The sequence below is a fragment of the Calypte anna genome, chromosome 14 (assembly GCF_003957555.1).
Source record: "Calypte anna isolate BGI_N300 chromosome 14, bCalAnn1_v1.p, whole genome shotgun sequence".
NCBI classification, from domain to species: Eukaryota; Metazoa; Chordata; class Aves; order Apodiformes; family Trochilidae; genus Calypte; species Calypte anna.
Window position 1 is genome coordinate 11,209,284 of NC_044260.1, and position 19,922 is coordinate 11,229,205.

At 42.7% G+C, this 19,922-nt stretch overlaps 1 protein-coding gene and 1 non-coding gene across 4 annotated transcripts in view; both read left to right on the forward strand.

The window, feature by feature from the left end:
* Positions 1-3,200: 3,200 nt before the first annotated feature.
* Positions 3,201-3,282, forward strand: TRNAL-AAG. Its single transcript has one exon. It is a non-coding gene; the product is annotated as a tRNA-Leu (tRNA).
* Positions 3,283-3,398: 116 nt separating this feature from the next.
* The window catches only part of POLR3E (RNA polymerase III subunit E), a 28,378-nt gene continuing 11,854 nt past the window's right edge, over positions 3,399-19,922 (forward strand). The window contains exons 1-14 of one of the 3 annotated variants that reach the window (XM_030459951.1): positions 3,399-3,498; positions 7,168-7,248; positions 8,406-8,456; positions 9,696-9,773; positions 11,345-11,460; positions 11,795-11,877; positions 12,558-12,665; positions 13,074-13,123; positions 13,425-13,544; positions 14,406-14,491; positions 15,506-15,550; positions 15,635-15,726; positions 16,494-16,614; positions 18,098-18,179. In XM_030459951.1, the coding sequence (XP_030315811.1) occupies positions 7,213-7,248; positions 8,406-8,456; positions 9,696-9,773; positions 11,345-11,460; positions 11,795-11,877; positions 12,558-12,665; positions 13,074-13,123; positions 13,425-13,544; positions 14,406-14,491; positions 15,506-15,550; positions 15,635-15,726; positions 16,494-16,614; positions 18,098-18,179 (1,068 nt within the window). In that variant the 5' untranslated portion in view covers positions 3,399-3,498; positions 7,168-7,212. Of the gene's footprint in view, positions 3,499-3,951; positions 4,038-4,060; positions 4,399-7,167; positions 7,249-8,405; positions 8,457-9,695; positions 9,774-11,344; positions 11,461-11,794; positions 11,878-12,557; positions 12,666-13,073; positions 13,124-13,424; positions 13,545-14,405; positions 14,492-15,505; positions 15,551-15,634; positions 15,727-16,493; positions 16,615-18,097; positions 18,180-19,922 lie in introns of those variants that run through there. The other 2 variants (XM_030459953.1, XM_030459952.1) reach the window with 2 other exon arrangements.

Here is a 19,922-nt window from a genome sequence, read left to right on the forward strand (position 1 = left end):
ATTGTGAAAATAAATCTGAGGCTCAGCCTACCAGAACTTACCTGGGTTCATTGTTTCTGGATGTCAGTGGAAATATTGCTTGGGTAAGGCCAGTGAGATGGAAGCCTCCTGTGTGTATGTCAGACATGCAAATATTGATTGTCTGCATCCCTTAGTCCTCTATTTTACTTTCTCTGGTTTCATTCTGGCTGGTCAATAAAGTTGTCTTTTTTTGGTCACTTTTCTCAGTAGAGCTGTAGTTACTGCATCTGGGGGTTTGCTTTTATTTTTTTCTTTAAAATTTTCTAAGGTTCAACTATTGCAAGCTTTCAGAAATCTTCTCTGTTTTTACTGTTCTGTAAAAAAAAAACTGATTTCATTGAGTTTTAACAGAAGTATTGAGCAGAAATAATTAGATGTGTACCAACAAAATTCATTTTTCTCAAGAAAACTATAAATGGTTGATGTGTTTGTTTTTCTCAAGTTTTTTTGGGTTTTGGTTATTGTTTTTGTGTGTTTGTTGTTTTTCTGCATTCCATTACACATACAATGTCTGTAACTAATATGGATTAAGATGTAAGGGGTAAAGTGCTCATTTGCATCCTTACGCCTTCAGTCTTTGCTTAGTCCTGAGAAAATGATGGAAATGCTTGGCCTCTGATTTGAGGTGGGAGAGGTTTTTTGTAATTGCTACAATATCTAATGATACACTGTTATCTTCAGTATGATTTATCCCCTTTCTGTACAAGAATAAACTGGCTGATACCAGCCCTTTTAAACTGTTTAAAACAGAGCTCTTACTGTTGCTTTTTATTGCTTTACTTGGAGAGGTTTAATTTATTGCAGTTTAAACCATGAAATTGTTTTCTAGCAAAGGCACTTTGAAATAGCAGGGCTTCTTCACCGTAGTGTCACTGGAATGAAAAATGGTGCAATTTGGCACTGCAAGCCTTGTCTTTTTCTGCTGCCACTGAGAGCTGAAGTGTTTGGCAAGTGTAACAAAGAAAATGGGGGTGGATCCATCAGGAAGCATGGGGACAGCCAACACTGGTAGCTTATAAAGTAAGAGTATTGCCTGTTTATTAATTACTCATCTGTGGGGCTGATTTGAATCTTGCTCTCTTCCCCACAGGTATAATTTCACTTCTGAGTGTAGAAAGGCTGCTGACAGACAGAGGTGTAGTTTAGGTGGGCCAGATCAGGACTTCTCACCTGAACTTTAGGAGCGAGGATTTTGCTTGAACTTCAGATTGGATTCAGGGACAGTGCTTCCAGTGGTGAGTCAGGCTGTTTTCAGATTTAAGTTCAGAAGCATTTCTCATGTGCCTCCCACTGCTGGGGACCTGAATACCTCATGGGGACAGTTTATGGGTTTGTAACCAACAGTCCTGGTCGTTGGTCTAGGTGTAATTGAGCCAAACATTGGGTCCTTGCTCTTCCTGTGCCATGAAGTAATAATGAGGCTGGTATCTTATGTTACATTTTGAGCTCTCCTGTAAGTTCACTCTTTTTTTTTTAATTTGGAAGAGGTCCCATAATTACCATCTTGCCTTGCACTGGTAAAATATGACACCTGGGGACCCAGCTGCCAGCCCCAAGGGGTGACCTGGGCTCTTGTCCCCTGTACGTGTCACAAATGAGTGATGTGAATTGGCTTCCTTCAGTGTTCAGATGTTCTCTGTGGTCAGACACAGAAATATCTTTGGGACAGAGGCTGAGCTCACCCCCACCAGGGCAAAAAAGGATTTTTGTGGGAGGGTGCTGGTACCTCTCACTGCCTGGCAAAAAGGACTGTGGGGCTGAGCAGCCCTTGAAATGAGAAGACCACCTGCAAGGTGTGCTCCGTGCAGCCTCTCAGACACTGAATATGCAGTGCTGTGAGTGGTACCCTATGTCCACTGCTGCATGGACAAGTGCTTGGAGACTGCTGAATCAGACTCCTTTCCTAAACTTTCCTGCTTGAACAGATTACAGGCAATTTGCAGAGTGAAGCCAATTCAGGTCTGCTTACCTTCTGTCCTCCCTAAACCTCTCCTCCCCTTCTACAAAGCCAGGGTTATGGGAGATCCATTATTACCTCCATCTATTCTCCAACAACCCCACGTCCTTCTGAAAAGCCACTTAACTGAAGGTGTGAAACTGCAGCAGGATGCACATGTATGATGTTATTCCTCAGTACCTGTGGGCAGTGAATGAAATTTTTAGCAAGACTGCAAAGCTGCAGCCTCTGGGTGGAATCGTGTCCAGCAGCTCCTTGGGAAGAGAGTTGGCATCGCAGGGTGCTGCAGGGACAGGGAGGCTGAGAGAAGTGCCAGGGCAGGTGGATGAGTTGAGGCTGTCAGGAGGGCTCCAGCAGGTTTATTTCTCTATCCTGTTCACAGGGAGTGCCACAACAACACAATTAAATCGAGGTGCATCAAGACTTTGTGGCATTATGCTAGAGAAACTGCAATTTTTCTACAAACACAACCCTTCAGCTCTAATTAAGGGGTGAGAACAACATTAATTCCCAAGAAAACTTACTAGAATTTCAGAAAAAATGAGGACAGAGACTCTCAAGAGCACTTTCATGGGGCAGCAGGCAGCTAAGGTGTGCTACTCCCCCTTTTCATGGGAGTTGTACTGCGTACTACTGTACTGGCTACTAATGCCATGCTGGCCCCTGTACTGCAAGAGAAAAAACAACTCCCCAGCCATAAATTCAGCCGGCTTTTCACTTGGCAGATCCAGTCAGCTGTAGCTTTGCAGCAGAAAATTTAAACGCACGGTTTCAAGTTTTTTATATTGACTTTTAGGCTTTCAGAGAGGGTCTGCAGGCGATACCCCACGTACCGCAAAGGCCACTCTGCTGCGCCGTGGCATCCACGTGGCTGCGGGGCGGTGCGGAGAGCTCTGCCCAGCCCTGTCCCGCTGTGCCCTGGTGGCTGCAGCTCTGTCCTTGTCCCTCAGTGTCACCGCTGCCCTTTTCTCCTCCCTGTGCCCGGTGCTCCCTCCCTGCCCGCATCGCACCGCTGCCCTTGCAGGTGCCTGGAGACCAGGATTGACAAATCCCGTAGTATTTTATTCTTAAAGTGAAAGGGGGGAGCTCAGTGAGAGCGGTTCTCAGAACCGGGACTGGGAGGTAGGAGGGGGCTGCTGAATGGAAACTCAAAATTAAGTGAGAAAAGGGGAAACACGCGGGTCTGGAGGAAAACCGGCGGCGAAGGTCTGGTTGTCAGGGCGGTAGCGTGGCCGAGCGGTCTAAGGCGCTGGATTAAGGCTCCAGTCTCTTCGGGGGCGTGGGTTCGAATCCCACCGCTGCCAGTTGATCTTTTTCCGCTGCGTTACCGCAGCTGCAGCGCCTCCTGACGGCCGCGCTGGCAGCAGCCCCGGGAGAGCATTGTGGGTAGGAGGAGGGCCGCGTCCCCACGTGCCGGCCGGGCTGACACCAACATGGCCGCTGCCTGAGCACCGCCCGCCGCGCCGCGCACCGACACCGGGGAGCCGGCGGCCCCGCTGCCCGCGCCGGCCCTCTGCCAGGTAGGGGGTTGAGGAGCCAATTTTGCTCCTTACGGGGCCGTGCGGATGGCGGGGCCGCTGCGGGCGGTGGAGGGGGAGGAGCGTAACCCGGGCTGAGGTGGGCTTTGCCCGGCCGGGGAGGGCGGCGGAGTCGAGACTCTGAGTGTTCGACACCGTGGCGAGCACCGGGGGAGAAAGGTCGCAGGCGACCGGGATGGGTCCTGACTGGAACTGCCGCAGGTCGAGGTCACCGTGTCGGGGCCCTTGAAGGGAGTGGGTGGGGGTCTGGTCACAGGCCTCAGCCCCTCGGCTCCACTCCCCGACGGGCTGGGGGCTGTCAGTCGGTCCTCCGGGTCCGTAACGCGGCGGCACCGGCTCACCTGGAGCTCTTGGAGCTCTTGGCCCCCGGGGGCTGGCAGCTCCGCGCCTGCACTCTGGGAAGGGCGCAGGTAAAGCCAGAACCTGCTGCCGGCTGCCTCTGCCTGTGCTTCGGCTGAGCGGGAGCTGTAGCGCAGCCTTGTCCCGCCGGGGGACGAAGCGCCCGGTTCCTCCCGCTTCGGGTGGGTTCGGTTCGTCTCCGCTTTACGGGCGGGTTCGGGAGGTTAGCCCTGGCCTCCCTTCTCAGGTCTCGCTTCCCTGCGCACCCCCTTTGCTGCCAGGCTGCAGTGTCAGGAGAAAGTAGGCTCGCAAGTTGCCAGAAATGACGAAGCCGTCGTCAGCCGGGAGCGCTGGGGTGCGCGGGGCCCGCGGCTCAGCGAGGCGGAGCGGTGCCTGCGTGGAAGCTGGGGTTGGGCACCGCGACCTGCCAGCGTCCGGGACTGCCCTGTGCGGGTTACCACACGGCAGCGAGCTGCTAAATCTCTGCACCTGGCAGAACCGGCACAGCACTTCGCTGCTGAAATATTGAGGTGTTCATGAAAGGTTTGTGCTTCAATGCATAATCTCTTAAGTGGTGAAGGTGTGCTTTGCTGGCATCACCTCCAAAGAGGTCCTGGTGCAGAGGAGCACTCTGGGTTCACTAACAGAAGATGACTCTGCAAAGCTGCTTGCAGTGGGCAAAGCAAGGAGAACATTAAGCTACTAATTGGGTCAAAATTGTAATTATCATAAGCGTTTGGGAAGTGCTTCAGCCTCCATTTTACTATATGACATGAACCACCCTGAATGAGAGACTTCCTACTAAGTCTGGACTTTAAAGACTCCCTACAGAAGAAAATCCAGGTGCCAAAGGAAATTATGGTAGTGATTTAGGAGATGGCACTACTGCTGGCTCATTGTCTGTACTTTAAGGCACTGATGTTGCAGGAGTTCCTGGCCTTTCTTGCCCTGCATAATTTTACATGAAAATATTTAAAGTTTCCACATTAGCACTTTGGGAGTGCTTTACTACTGACAAATATCAGTGAAATGCTTCATCATTTCTTGCAGGCCTGGCTAAAAAGACATGTGGATTTGTAGTTTTCCTTCTTGTATTTATATTAAGTCTTTGTAAATAAAAATGGTGGCTCTAGTACCCAAATGCCCTCCTAAGATCAAACTCAGAGGTAGGATTCAGTTGTTTCACTACTGATTTTTACAGTATTTTGACCACAATATTTTTCTTCATTGGTTCTAAATTGGTGATGTTACAGGCAGCTAATGAGCAGTTTCACTCATCCTAGCATTGGTTGCTTTACAAACGAATAGGGAAGGTTTGTATCTCTTGCCCTTCTGCAAGCTGCTTGGTATTAATAATTTGAATTATGTTTAATTTTGAGATATATATATATATATATGTACATTCTAGGCCTAGAATTGTGTCTGCATTCCTTCAATGAAAGCTTCATTCCAACGTGGAAGGCTCGTTCAAGTTGCATTGAATACTTGAATTCACGTTCAAGTACTGTGAATTGTGTGGGGGGACACTGCTTCCTATTTATGGACCTGTCATTCTGACACTCCAGTAAAAGGAACTGTTACCCTTAAATGAATAAGAGAAAATGTAATCTCTAACACAGCATCTTCCTTGAGTACTGACAGCTGGATTCACAAAGAGATTTTGTGTATTGTTGCATAAGCAGTCTTGGATGAGGGACCCAGAGACCAGGTCCTTCAGGCTGTTTCTGTTCTTCTCTGTAGCCCAGAGAATCTTAATTTCTCTTCTGGAAAGTGGAATGACTTCTCAGTAGAGACCAAGCTAGGACTGTCAGGATGTTCAGAAGGGAAGGGTAGTTCTTAGTCCTCATGGGGTGAGGAAGGAAGGTGTGGACCCAAGTTTCCTACCTTCTGGGTGTCATCACATGTTCTTGCACATTTTGGCCATCCTTCCATCATCAGTTGTGTTCTGAATGAAAACTGCTGTTGTTCCATTTCGTGCAGAGCTCTCAGGCTGGCTCTGTGTGAGCCTGCTGTATCAGGCCACCCAGGGGACATAAGCAGGGAAAGCAAAATTGGAACTGACAAATCTAATTTCTTTAAAACAGCATATTCATGCATATATTTCTGGGAAGAACTGAGTGCCTGATCACAGAGAGCACTCTGCTATCAATTAAATATCACATACCCATGGTTGTGCAGTAACATCCCCAGCCTGCAGTTGGGGCTTATTGCTCTGAAGTTCTCTTGTTTCTACAAAATTATTTCAAATATAAATTTAAGTATTATCAAGTGGTAGATTTTCAAGTACAGATGTATGGTGGGAAAAGCTAAGGGTATACTGGTGCATAAAGAAATGGCAAAATGCAGTTAGTACTGGGAGGGGTACTTTTCTTGTAGTGGAGAATTTTTAAGTGCAAAATAGGCAATTTCTAGATGGAATGGCAGAAATGGTGTAAATAAACCAGAGGTGCTGTCAGGTTGGAAATTTTGCCTTTATAGTGATGTTAATAACACTCATATCCAGCATTCCTGTCCAGCCTCTCTGAAATCTTTCTTAGGTAACTGCATATACTTCAATGTGATTTTTTGAGAAGACTGCACATTTGCTCCGAGAGGCTGAGGAGTGAATATTGGAGCTGTCATTTACAGCAATTTACAATTTAAAATTTACAATTTACAGCAATACAGTCTGAAGAGTGGTAGGTCAGGAGACAAGGCTGCAAGATATCAGGTAGATGAAATCAAGGTTAGTGCATTCACAGATGGGAATATTGTCTTGTCACAAGTGCAGGGTTTACAAAGGCTTTTTTCTTCTCCCAGCTCTCTAGCTGGGAGCTTTCCCCATTATCTGCTGTCAAGGAATTTTTCTGAGAAGTGAACTGTGTGGCACTGTGACAGTGACAGTGATGATTGCAGTGGCAGTTTGAGTTCTCATGTGCTGACTGACCATCTGGGGCACTGTGGATGTGCTGGCTGGAAAACCAGCTGCTACCTGTGTTTTAGTTGTGTAGTATATAAGAGGTACTTCATGCATATGAAAAAAGGCCTGTCTTTCCCTCCATACAGCACTGAGTTAGTGCTCTCTTTCTAACATAACTGCTATTAGAAGAGTTACAAGAATTTACCTATTTCTGAGACATTTTCTTGTCTCTTAAATTTGGTGGCAAAATTGTGGAACATTAGGGACCTGATTGTGCAAACACATTCCTTCAAAAACCAGACTAAACAGATTACCATTGAAAGGAACCAAGTTAACTTGAACAAATACTCCAGGCTACATGTGGTATGTGGTGCAGATGTAATGACTCATGTGACATTTCTGTTTTCTTTCAGGTTGTGCCAAGGAATAAGCCAAGAAAAAGCTTTTTGTATCCTAGCATGGCAAATGAAGAAGATGATCCAATTATACAAGAGGTAAAAGTGCATTGTGGGAGCAGCAATTGTTCATGAGTCTATTGTTGTTGCTGTTGTTATTATTATTATTACTACTACTACTGCTATAGTTCCCAGTGTTCTTATGTTGCTGAACTTATGTCCTCAACATCAGTGTTTGTCTTAAAATCAGTGGCTTGCTCTGTCCAAAGAAATACATTGTGTGAGCTAACTATATAGTTTGTGGCATCTGTTTTGCCAAAATAGTGGTGTCCATGTTGGCAGATTCAGCACAGTTTTTTTCACACTGTAATTTTTACTTCTCTGAAGAGGAACACAGGTGGGGCACTTGCTTCTACCACTGTGTGTTTCCAGGGACTCTATTGTGTGTCACTGAGAGCTGTAAAAAATGTGAACTACTATAGTTTAATAAATATGGAGGTAAAATGTTTCATGCCTTCTGCTAAAACAAGAAATTGTGTTCTAATCCTGGACTTTTTTAAAGGAACTGCCATGTTCCAAAGAGTAGCTACAGTGTCCTGTTCACTTTATGCCTGAATTTACACACTAGAAGTTTAAGGAAGGGCAAGCTCATAAGGAGAAAAGCCAGGAGAAAAAGAGTAGGAATTGTCAGGAATGTATCTGAAGATATCTAAAATGGCAGCTTCCATATGTGATGTTCATGAAGCATCAGTGGATATGTGGGAAAATGCTAGTGGGAAAATGCTAATATTGAATCAGATTTAGGATGTGGGTATCTCTTGTCCTGTTTAGAAAGATTTGATATGACAAATTACTAGTAATAAAGTTACTTTCAGTCATACTGCAAACAACAGAACTTCCTCCTCTTACTATAATTTTGAGAACAGATTCTTTTCAGCTCCTCAGAAAAAAAAAATTACTCTTTCATTTCAGATTTATTTGCCAGGTTTCCTTAGAGAGAAAAAACACAGAGCCACTGTCTGTTACATCATCACATGGGTTTCTCTTTTTTTTTTTTTGTTAGCTGCAGAAGTTCATGTCAAAATCAGCAGAGAGAAGACCTTTGACAAGAGAGTAATGAATGTTTTATGTTAGTATGTAGTGAAAAGCTAAAATGGTCAGTATTGGTGCTCTAGGGATTGTACTTCTATGTAAGTCTCCATCAGTTATAGCTGGTATCTAATGCAAGGTTTTTGTTTTGTTCTGTTTTGTTTTAGATTGACGTGTTCCTGGCCAGAAGTCTACTGGAGAAGCTATATCTGTTTCAGGTATTTCAGTTAACTTTTATACAGTTAACTTATATGCAGTGATAGTTTACTTAAAATAAATTTGAAGAGCAGTAGCTTTCCTTAGTGCTTCATCCTGCCAGGATCTTTGGTATAGGCCATCCTGGTAATTTGTGGCACAGATGTGTTATTAAGTGACACTGTGTAACCACCCTAAGGAAGTACTTTTAGTAGAGGTTGTCTTTTTATTGTGGTTTGCATAAATCTTCAGTCTCTGGGCATCCTCTGTCACCTCTGATTTCTGCCATCTTGACTAAAAAAACATTTATTTAGGACTGGCTCTATTTAAACCATCATCAGTATTCATAAATTAGTGTGAGTCATCAGAAGAGCTCCCATGTGTTGCGGAGATCAAACTAACTAGTGATCATGTTTGGAAGGTAGAGGCTTGTTTTCTATTCTGCCACTACATTTATCTAATCATTTTGTCCTTGTGATTAACGTTTCCTGTATGCAAAACGAGAAGTCTTGAGGCCATTGGTTGAACTGTTCCTTATAAGCCAGTTATGCCCACTGGCAAGCCCAGTGCCTCCTGTATAGATCCTCTGCATGGCACTTGCCAGCAGATCATGGCTGGAGAGAGCCACACTCTCTGGACCAGACCCTGCAGCCTTGCTTCTGGGTCACCCACAGCTGCTGCATGTCAGGAGTGAGCATTTGTTAGTGATGCAGCCTCTGGGTGTTCTGGAGAAATGACAGCTCTGAGCAGCATGCTGCTGTGGTTGGAAGATTTCATTTGGACACCACACTGTCCTCTAGGCATTCCCAAATGGCTCAGAAGAGATTCTTGTAGTTAAACTTGGGTATAATGTCCTGACTAGCTACATGTTGCCCATGTCCTGTAAGCTAACACTACTTGTGTAAACCCACAAATATTTTACTTTTAGGTAATAATTCTTCAGAGATTTAATGCCAAAGGATAGGGTTTTAGTTGCCTCTGACTGTTCCTTTTTCTGCTGCACTAACATGTTGTACCATTTTCCTGTGTTAGTTTATTGTGGCATGTGAGGGGCAGGAAGGGATTGTGTAGTGACAAAAGCAGAGGACTGGGGAGAAAGAACAAGCTTTTTAGGTCATGCTTCCAAATTCCCTGATGGTTCACAGAACGTTTTCTTGATGTCATCCGGCAAGTGGAGGGGGGGGACAGGGAAATTTAAGTTAATTTCTGTGAAGTTTTGATATTAAATGAAGTGAGGTTTAAAAAATGGATTTGTTTTCCAGTATCCTATTCGTCCAGCTTCCATGACATATGATGATGTTACACATTTATCAGCGAAGATAAAACCAAAGCAGCAGAAGGTTGGTCACTGTTTGAGTCCAGTCTGTAAAAGTTTTATGTTGTGCAAAATGTACTGAAGAAAAGCACATTGTGCTATTAAGCTTTTATAACTATGCAGCTACTTGCAAGACCAGATCTCTGTGCTCGGGGAGTTTGTAACATGGAGTTTAGAATAAGAGTGGTTTATAAAGAGAGGAATTAAAGTCATGCTGGAAAGGCCACACTTAATGTTAAACAGAGTCACTCAGAGAAATACAGTTACTGATTCTCATGCAGTTTTGAGGAGTTCGTGCTAATACAGCTTAATTTTAGAAGTCTACAATATTCAGAAAAATGTTGCAGTCCTGCTCTGTCTTCATTGTCAGTTTAGGTCTTGTTTTTTCTCTTGCCTGTCTGTGTGAATCATCAGCACTGTTTCTGGGATTGATGGGATTGCACAGGTAGAAGTATAGCCAAAGCCAGAATGAGGGTGGTGAGACATTGGGACAGGTTGCCCAGGGTCAAAGCCCCATCCCTGGAAGTTTTTAAGGCCAGGCTGGATGAGACTGAGAAACCTGGTCTGGTGGGAGGTGTCCCTGCCCCCATGGCAGGGGAGTTGGAACTAAGTGATATTTGAGGTCCCTTCCAACCCTGACAGTTCTATGATTTTATGATTCTATGATTGCACTTGCTTGTGTATGTATCCCAAAACTGTTGCTATGATTTCAAAATGTCTTATTAAGATTTTGTTCTGTGAAATGCTTAAGAGCACATGAATTAGGATACATGTTGTGTACTGGAAGTGTTCTATTGAAATCAGCAAATATTTGCATTGTAAGCCCTGTAAGCAGCTGTAAAGCTGCTATCTCATCCAGAGACTTGTAACTAGCTCAGTTTGTAGGTAACATAAAGGGGAAGAAAAATTGAGACAATAGCTGTGATACATGAATTTATAAGGGCTTTGGCACACCCTGTGGAAGAGTATACACTGTATTATTATAGTGTATAAAGAGAAATGCTTTGCAGGAAGTTTATTTGTTTCCTGCATTTATTAAAAAAAATATTTTTCAACATTGGTCTGAAGTTTAAAGTTTGAGGAGGGGAGTAGTTTTTCCTGTAACTTGAAGCTTGGAGCTTGTTTTTGTGCTTCAACCAGTGTAAATCAGACTTAGCAGACAAGGCCTTTGCCTCTGAGGAGGACATAGTTTGTTTTGCTTGGTGCTTAAAGCAGAAGGAAGTAAGAGGTTTAGAATGGAGCTTCAGTGATAGCTTGAAGGGTATTGCTTGCACACTTGATCTGTACTGATAAGTAAATTAGACTGATGTTGTAGTGGAAGGTATCCAGGAAAGAGAAGGTGGCCTTCAAGGCTTCCTAAAGAACTCTGGTTTCTCTGCTCCCATGCATCTATGTGGTATTTTATAGATCTGTAGCTTGCTGTTAAAATGTCCCATATACGTGCTCAACTTGATTTGCCCTGTGCATTTGAATGATGCTGCTTATGTATTTCAGTTTGCTGTAAACCTATGGAAATGTTTGCAAGAGTGGGATTGAACTTTAATCGATATGTTTAGGATTCTGCCATGTTAATTAGCTGTCTTTCATATTCTTTAGGTTGAACTTGAGATGGCCATTGATACTTTGAATCCCAACTACTGTCGCAGCAAAGGAGAACAGATTGCCCTCAATGTAGATGGCACATGTACAGATGAAACAAGTACCTATTCCTCGTAGGTGTCCTCTTTGCCTAATTTCCTTTTTGGGGTGAGCACAGATACAAATATGTCCCCCAGGAATTCAGGGAAAGGTGGGAGGAACAAGTGGCTGTACAGTCTTTGGGGGGTTCTTTGGGCACTGTTATATAGCAAATATTCTTGGAAGTAACCTACTTTTGGTGTACTTCATGACTTATGAATTGGAAACAGAAAGATGAGTGTATGTGCTTGCTGTAGCTGTTATTCTATTTTCAGAATTGGTAATTTCAGAGCTTTAACATCTATGTGGCACAGGTATCCTACATGATTACCTGTAGGATACTCTCTCTCAGCATTTGTCTGTCTGCAGGAAGCTGATGGACAAGCAAACTTTCTGCTCATCTCAAGCTGCAAGTAATGTTTCCCGCTACGCAGCTGCTGTTTATAAAAAAGGTAAGTTTCTTTTGCTCTGTGAACTGGGAAATGCTCTCATTTCAGCATTAAAATGACCTGTTCTTTTACTTCAGCCTAAGTTTTGATTGACTTGTGTCGTGCAAGAAAAGAAAGTTTTTCTTTATCAGTGACCCCATAGTCCTTGAGAAGGTCTAGTAAAATTGTAAATATTATAGAACACTGGATTTGTAGCTGACTCCAGAATCTTAACAGTACGTGGTGGCCTGAAGTAATACACATGTAGTATAAATTACTATTTTCATCTAATTGTGTCTGTCTCATTTTCTAGTTCAAAACTTTTCTCCCCTTTTCTTTGTCCCCATGTCATCACAGAGTTTAGAGCTGAGGATTGTTTGACATGAAAATATGCAGATTGTTCATAGTGAGAACTGTTTTACTGTGAGTTTCCTGAATTATAGGTCAGGCCTGAGCCAGAGTGTGGCTCTTGACAAGGCCTGGTTTCAACACAAAAAGGAAAATAACAGTCTTGGTCTTTCATTCTCCTTTAAAATCTTAAGCACTGGATGAATTTTTCACTTCAATTTCTTTTTACATTTTACTGTATTAATTATTTGTTTAATTGAAGCTGTGCCTTTACAGAGGTAGGGAGATATTGAAAAGGGCTGTTCTTGTGCAGTGGAAAAAAACTACTGTAACCAATGTTTATTCTCTTTTTTCAGGTGAGCTTCACCTGACTCCACTACATGGAATTCTCCAGCTGAGGCCAAGCTTCACCTACTTGGATAAGGCTGATGCAAAACACAGAGAAAGAGAAGCTGCTAATGAAGGTAAATGATCCGTGAGTTGTGTTTTCTTTTGGATGTGAGTTCTCTCTATCATTTGACTGATAAGAGTCATTATATTCTGAAAGTGATCATCAAAATGACTAATTGTAAGGCAATTTCTCAGACTGTTATGCTGATCTTAGTTTTAGTGTAACTGCATAAATACTTTTCTGGGCATAGTGTAGGGGATTGGCAGAGGGATGAGTGGTTGGGGACAGTATCGAAAGGCAATAGTAAGGAATATGCCACCAATGCCACCAAAAGTTGCAATGCAGAGTTAATACATAATCATAACCCATGACTATGTAGTTCTAGTGCCACTTTCTGCCTGCATGGATCCTCAGGCAGTTTCAGATTGGCTTTGGCTCTTTTACTGCAGTGGTGTGTTTATTGTGTTGTATTTTTTGGCAGGTGGTGATTCATCCCAGGATGAAGCTGAAGATGATGTTAAGCAAATTACTGTATGTCCATGTTTCCTTTTTATGATAGTTCAGGCAACAATTCACAAGAAAGTATAACCATCCACACCCAAATAAAAGGACAGGAAACCTCAGCTAGTCCTGGTGACCCTGGACTTGGGAGTGAGGAGGGGAGCAGGAGTAGCTTGCACTTGTTTTACAAGCGTAAAGATGGCACTGACAGCAAGGGGTGATTTAATTTGAGCTAGGATCACTGCTTCTCTAACTTATTTACCAAATATATAATGAGGTGTTTTGTTTTGAGGGTTTTGGAGCTGTATTTAAGGATGCCCAAATCTTTTAGGTACGATTCTCCCGCCCGGAGACCGAACAAGCTCGTCAAAGACGTGTTCAGTCCTACGAGTTCCTGCAGAAGAGACAGGCAGAGGAGCATTGGGTTCATCTACATTATTATGGCTTGAAGGTAGGTGTGTGGGGGCTGGTTGCTGAGGAGGCTGCCTGGGCATGAAGGCTCAGCCAAGTGTAGAACTGTTTTTAAATCTGGGCCCATGGGAATCAGGGAGTCATCAAAAGATAATGAAGAAAAGTAGGTCTGTAGACTTGAACAGGCTCTGCAGTGCTCTCTACCTTCTCCTCCTCTGGATAATGCATTGAAATCTCCACACTGGACAAGGTTTAAAACTGAGAGTTGGACAAACTTAAAGGGGAGTTTGAGTACAACAAATACTCAAGTCTAGGACTAGGAACTGGATTATGTGAAAGACTTGGGGCATGAAGGGCATGGGCATGCCTGGCATGAAGGCTCAGCCAAGTGTAGAACTGTTTTTAAATCTGGGCCCATGGGAATCAGGGAGTCATCAAAAGATAATGAAGAAAAGTAGGTCTATAGACTTGAACAGGCTCTGCAGTGCTCTCTGCCTTCTCCTCCTCTGGATAATGCTTTGAAATCTCCACACTGGACAGGGTTTAAAACTGAGAGTTGGACAAACTTAAAGGGGAGTCTGAGTACAAGAAATACTCAAGTCTAGGACTAGGAACTGGATTTTGTGAAAGACTTGGGGAGCCTGGTTACCTGAGTGTCAGAAATCCTGTTTGTCTGGCTCACCTGCATGACTGTCAGGAGATTTCAAAAACAGAGGAATAGAAATGTTCTCACATCCTGTGCATCATTCAAGAAGGTGAAAGCAGATATCAGTGATGTGGAAATCTTGAATGGTGTAGTAATGACAGGATGGTCACAGTTTGGAATGAGGAATCCACCTCTCTGGCATTTTGCATGTTGTCAGTGTGTGGCAGTGACTCTTGTTTTGTTCCCCATCCCCAGGACAGCCGTTCCGAACATGAGCGCCAGTATTTGTTTAGCCAAGGTCATGGTCTTGCTGAAAACACAGAATTAATTAAATCTCCCAGGTAATGTTTGATGGTTTTCTACAGAAATTACAGTTTTCAACTTTCAGGATTGCTTTCAGAGTAATGAGCAGGTACTTTCTTTAAGAGTCTTTGATAAGTCGAAGATAATTCTGACAATTCTTAAACAAGAAACAATTTAATTGTTAAAAAAATACAGAAACAAAGTAACCTTCATATTTTTTTTGATTTCTGTCTTTGTTTCCTTGTACTTTGAGATTAAAACTAGTTGTTTTCACTTGAGATTGCAACCTCTTGCACATTATCACAACCCTGCATTATTTAGACTGCAAATACTTCAAAGTAAAGTAAAACAAAAGCTCCTTCTGTTTAAATAATCTAAAACTCTTAAGCCAATAACTTATAAAACTCTTATTTTGTAATTTGTGAGAGACACCAGAAACTACTTGAAACTTGTTTGGTTTTGTTTCATGGTGGCTGCAGCTCTGAAGGAATCTTCCCATGATGCAGTCAGTACTAATGGTTCACTGTAATCTGATAAAACCATGGCCTTAGTAATAGAAAGATGGCAGACTCTGTTTAATGGAGTGGGTGTGTATTTCTTAACATTTAATATCTCAGTGGAATAGTACTAGGTGTTCTGAGATGTTGTTTGGATCTGATTCTCCTCACAGACACTGGTAATTACATGGGTGGAAAAGACTCTGATTCTTGCTGGCCTGATTCTGTCTACAGGACTTCATATGACCCAGTAATTCTGTGTCAGAGCACTCATGCTTAATGTATTTACTCCTGCAGTTCCTCTGTTTGGACACCCCAGAAGGGCTGGGATTCTGACTCCCATGTATTTCATACCTTCTCATTGGGCAGAGGAATGTCAGTAGTTTTTACTAGTACTGAATTTACAGAGGAAGAGAGGAGAGGGGAGAACTTCTTTTCAGACTACTGTTTGTTTTGGAAATCCACAAAAGTAGGATTGCTCTAAGCAAATAACTGTACTTAAACATGGGAGGTCCCAAGACAAGCATTTTAAGGATGTGTTTTCTTTTCTTCTAGTGAATATTTAATGATGCTGATGCCTCCAAGCGTAGAGGAAGAGAAGTAAGTGTTAGTACAGAATGTTCAAAGTCCATATTGGCTGCATGCTCTTTTTCATGGGCTGCAACTCCTCTTGTTTATCTGCAGTGAGAAACCAGTGGCTCCAAGCAATGTGCTTTCTATGGCCCAGCTGAGAACTTTACCCCTGGCTGATCAGATTAAGATCCTGATGAAGAATGGTTTGTAGCTTTTCCAATATATTTGCACTTTACTTTTTAATTGAGTCAGATAAATACTACCAGTTCTGTTACCCCACCACAGTCTGTCAGACCCTCTCATTCTGTGCAGAATACAAATTCTGAGCCTTTCCATGAGACCTGTTGTGCAGAGGAGAGCAGTAACAGCAGAGATCTGACTGCTTCTCTGTATGTTTGCAGTCAGTTTAATCTTAGAATGATTTCTAAACTGACAATAGCTTTCTGGATACATCTATTTTAGCAGGTATGTCCTGGAATGTGGGATCTGAGAGTGAAGTATAAGTTGAAGGTTAATGAAAGAAGCTGCACTTTGGCATTTTCTAAGAAGATTTAGTGCATTCACTTGATGAGTATCTCCTGGGAATTTTATTCTGTCTCTTTGGAGTTACTGTCTGATGAAAGCAAATCCTGAGGACTTACACTCAGGAGCCCACTGTCTTTTCAGGTGTCTTTGTTTCCAAGTATTACCAAAGACATAGATTTAAAAATTCTGTTTTACTAATGCATTAATTTGGGACCAGTTAATCAAATCAATTTTGTTGCAATGTCAGCAGGTATTTTTAGAACAGATGCTGACAGTAGTGCCGGGGAAGGCTTAACAGAGCTTAGGGTTTGTTTTCTTTTCTTTTCTAAGATATTGCTTTGACCATGAACTTCAACATAAATCATAATAGCCTAAATTTTTACACCTGTGTGTGTAGCACATGCACTGACAAAACCCTTAATCTGCTGTGTATTTTGCCTTTCAGTGAAGGTCATGCCATTTGCAAACCTGATGAGTTTGCTGGGCTCTGGGACTGACTCTACAGCAGTTCTACGCTGTATACAGCAGGTGGCAATGCTGGTCCAAGGAAACTGGGTGGTGAAGAGGTATGGCTCGTCTTTGTTACTGGGGTTTTCTGCTTTAAGAAGAGAATCAGAACAATGGGTTTTATAAACTCTTATTCCTTGTGTCCCAAAATAGCCATGTTCTTGATGAACAGTACTGTAAAATCTTGATTTTATGTTTGATGCCTTCTAATGTCGTCAGATATTTCAAATAATCAGAGGGCTGAGGGTAATACCTTAGTACCTACCCCAGCTAAAATTATGGCTAGGCAGACTTGTAATCTTTATTTGTACTTGAGCTATGTCAGATTTTTGATCTTCTTGTCACTCATGTTCTTTTGTGAGAGGACTGTTCTGGATTCTTCCAGAGATTAGTGTCAAATACAGAGAAAATTAAACTAATGTCAACTATATGATTTCTTAGCTGAACTCAGTCAAGGAAAGACCACTGTGCAGTTATCTTGCTGTGGATGCTGCTCTTTTCAGCTGAAAGCTACCCTCTAGAAGACATTACCCACTTAATAAATCAAGTGTGGGGGAATGGTTCTGTAGCATTCTCCAGTTTATTATAAAGGATCCCACTGGGAATTGAAGTTTAAAGTGCTGTATGATTTTTTTCACTTGGGTGGAGCACGGCATGCAGAGAGTTAGTGTCTGGAATAGCTGTCTGTGTTTAGATGAGTGGCACCAGCTAGCAGTCCAAGTCTGTTCGTTAGAAGGATGTGTTTCAGCTGTTGTGATACAGTTGTGATTAGTAGTGTGAGCAGCTTTTTCAGCCATTCCACGCTGTCTCTCTAGCCATTCCAGAAATAAGCTGGAAGCAACCTAAAAGACAGTTTGTTAGCATTCAGATTGTTTTTATGCTGTAGCTGATTCCTTGCTACTGGTCTGAGAAGGATGGTTGGGCACAGAGCAGCACATGCATATATCAAAGCATCAGATGGACAGGAGACCCATTGCTTTGGCCTGGGTGGGATCACAGTCTTGAACCTGGGTTGCCTGGAGGAATTGGAGAGCATGCTAACATGCCATCCAGTTGGTCTTGCAAGCAGAGTAAAACACAGGGTAGTGTTACTTTCAGGCTTGTTTGGTTTAAATGTGACACTTTATATTATTGTTCTCTTAAGCCTTTGATTGCTGCAAAGGAAATAAAAAGGCCTTATGCCCATACATCAGCATTTTGGCTTAATGCTGGCTTCAGGGCTGTGTATCAGGTTAGCCAAAGCTCTGATCTTGTTTACACCAATCCATGGAAGGATATGCTTTGCAAGAACAAAGCAGAGCTTGTCCCTGTATTGCACCTGCTAGCCACAAGGCTGTGCTTTGCTGGTGTAAGCCTTTTTGCACCAGTGTAATTGCACTGGTGTAATTACACCAATATTAATTCCTTTAATGAAAACCATGCTTTGGATAAAGGTGTAATTTAAGTACAGAGCAGGGAGGACATGTTTGTTGTGTTAATCTTCACCAATGCCATTTTTCTCGAGCACTTAGTAACTAATCCATCTTCCTTTTTAATTAACAGTGATGTCCTCTACCCAAAAGATACTTCTAGTCCACATAGTGGAGTTCCTGCAGAAGTGCTCTGTAGAGGGAGAGACTTTGTAGTAAGTACAAAAGTGTTTGCTGTTTTTGAAGGAAAATGCAGGTGAAGTTTGCCTGGGAGGCCACAGCATTTCTAAACTCTGCTGCTCCACTGCAGTAAGGTGCTCCCTCCAAAGAAATTATTTGTACTGTAATTCTGAGAGTGTTGTTAGAATTCTGTCATGGGAATGTAGGTGTAGAGTGATACTGTGGCTGCCTGGCAGGTTCAGATCATCTGTCAGTAGCAGTATTCATGCCTTTCTAACACATGCTGTAGAGCCACTATCACATAGCCCCCACATTGTGGTGCTTACAGAAAAGCCAGGACTGGATAATAAAGTGCTTGTTTCTTCAGATATATTTTTGTGGGCTCAGGACTGTGAGGTCTCAGGAGGGCAGTGTGGGTAAGCCTTGTGCTCCCTGAGTGTGCTGTGTTGATCTTTAAAAAGGACTTTATTCCCCAGAGCTGCTAATCAGTGAAAGGACTTTGTTCCTAGGCACCTCCTGTGAGCAGTAGCTGGATATGGAAGTTGAAATGAATGCAGGTCTTATAAACACACACATAACCACAGCAAAAAGGAACAACTCTACATTGTGTTTACTTTTGCTAACCATGGAAAGAATTAGGTTTCTAAGTGGTTTCTAAGTTCATATTCAGTTTATGGCTTCCCCCCCATCAAAGAGAAGCTGACAAGTGCATTGCTTTCAGTTTTTTCAATTAGACCTGACTGTTCCCTTTGTTTACAAAGTTTGTTCATGGGATTTAGCTCTGAATAGGAGTGTGCTGAGGAAGAGACTGTAAGGCTATTACAGTACTAGTGTAAGATGATACTGATGGTGATTGAAGCTGACTTTGTATTGTGTTCGTGATGTCTGCCCAAGACATTGCCATATGAGAGACCTGGATTCAGGTGTGACCCAGTGACAGAAGTCTTTAGGACACAGCAGATTAGGTGACATGTTGTGTGTGAAGTTCTAGGGACCAGGAATTATTATGCTCAGCTAAGTAAGTGTCAGTGTTTTAGCATTAAAGATGTAAAGATGAAATATTTTAGTTAAATACACCTTGCGTGAGCAACTGAGCTGTGTTGATCTTAAAGGCAAGTAACTTGATGATTGGCTTTACAACAAGGGCAAAAGTTAAAATGTTAGAAAATAGCAGTGATATTTCTGGCTTTCAGACAAAGTGAAATATCCAGTCATAAAGCTCAAAAATAGTAGGTAATGCTGTACTGAATCCATGGCAAAAATGTGTTGTAGGTTAGGCAGTGAACTTTGTTTCCCTGTATATATTTGTATAAAGCAATTAATATGGTTAAAAAAGTATGTATGGCCAATTGTGACTTGCAGTGCTCACCAGTTCCCCAGATTCTCACATAATAAATTCAGAGGACATGAGCACTGTTGGCCCTAATTGAGGGTAAAGGGCCTAACAAGAAATTGCTGCCTCAGTTGTGTGCCAAGACAGCTGGTAGATCTGCTTGCTTTGGACCACAGCTTCTTGTGCTTTAGAATAGAAATGCACAGAGCCCTAAAGTGATTTTGTGTGTTTGTGGACAGAGAGAAGCTGAATCAGAGAGAAGGATGCATAGATGACATCACAGGGCAGGAAGAAATGGGCAGTAATTAGGTTTTGAATTCTTCTCAACATTATTAATACACCAAACAGAAAGAGCTTGTAGTCTGTCTGAGAGAGGAAGAAATCAGAGGTCACGGTCAGTGTTCTGCCTAAATCCTCATGTATCCTGTTAGCCCATTCTCAACAG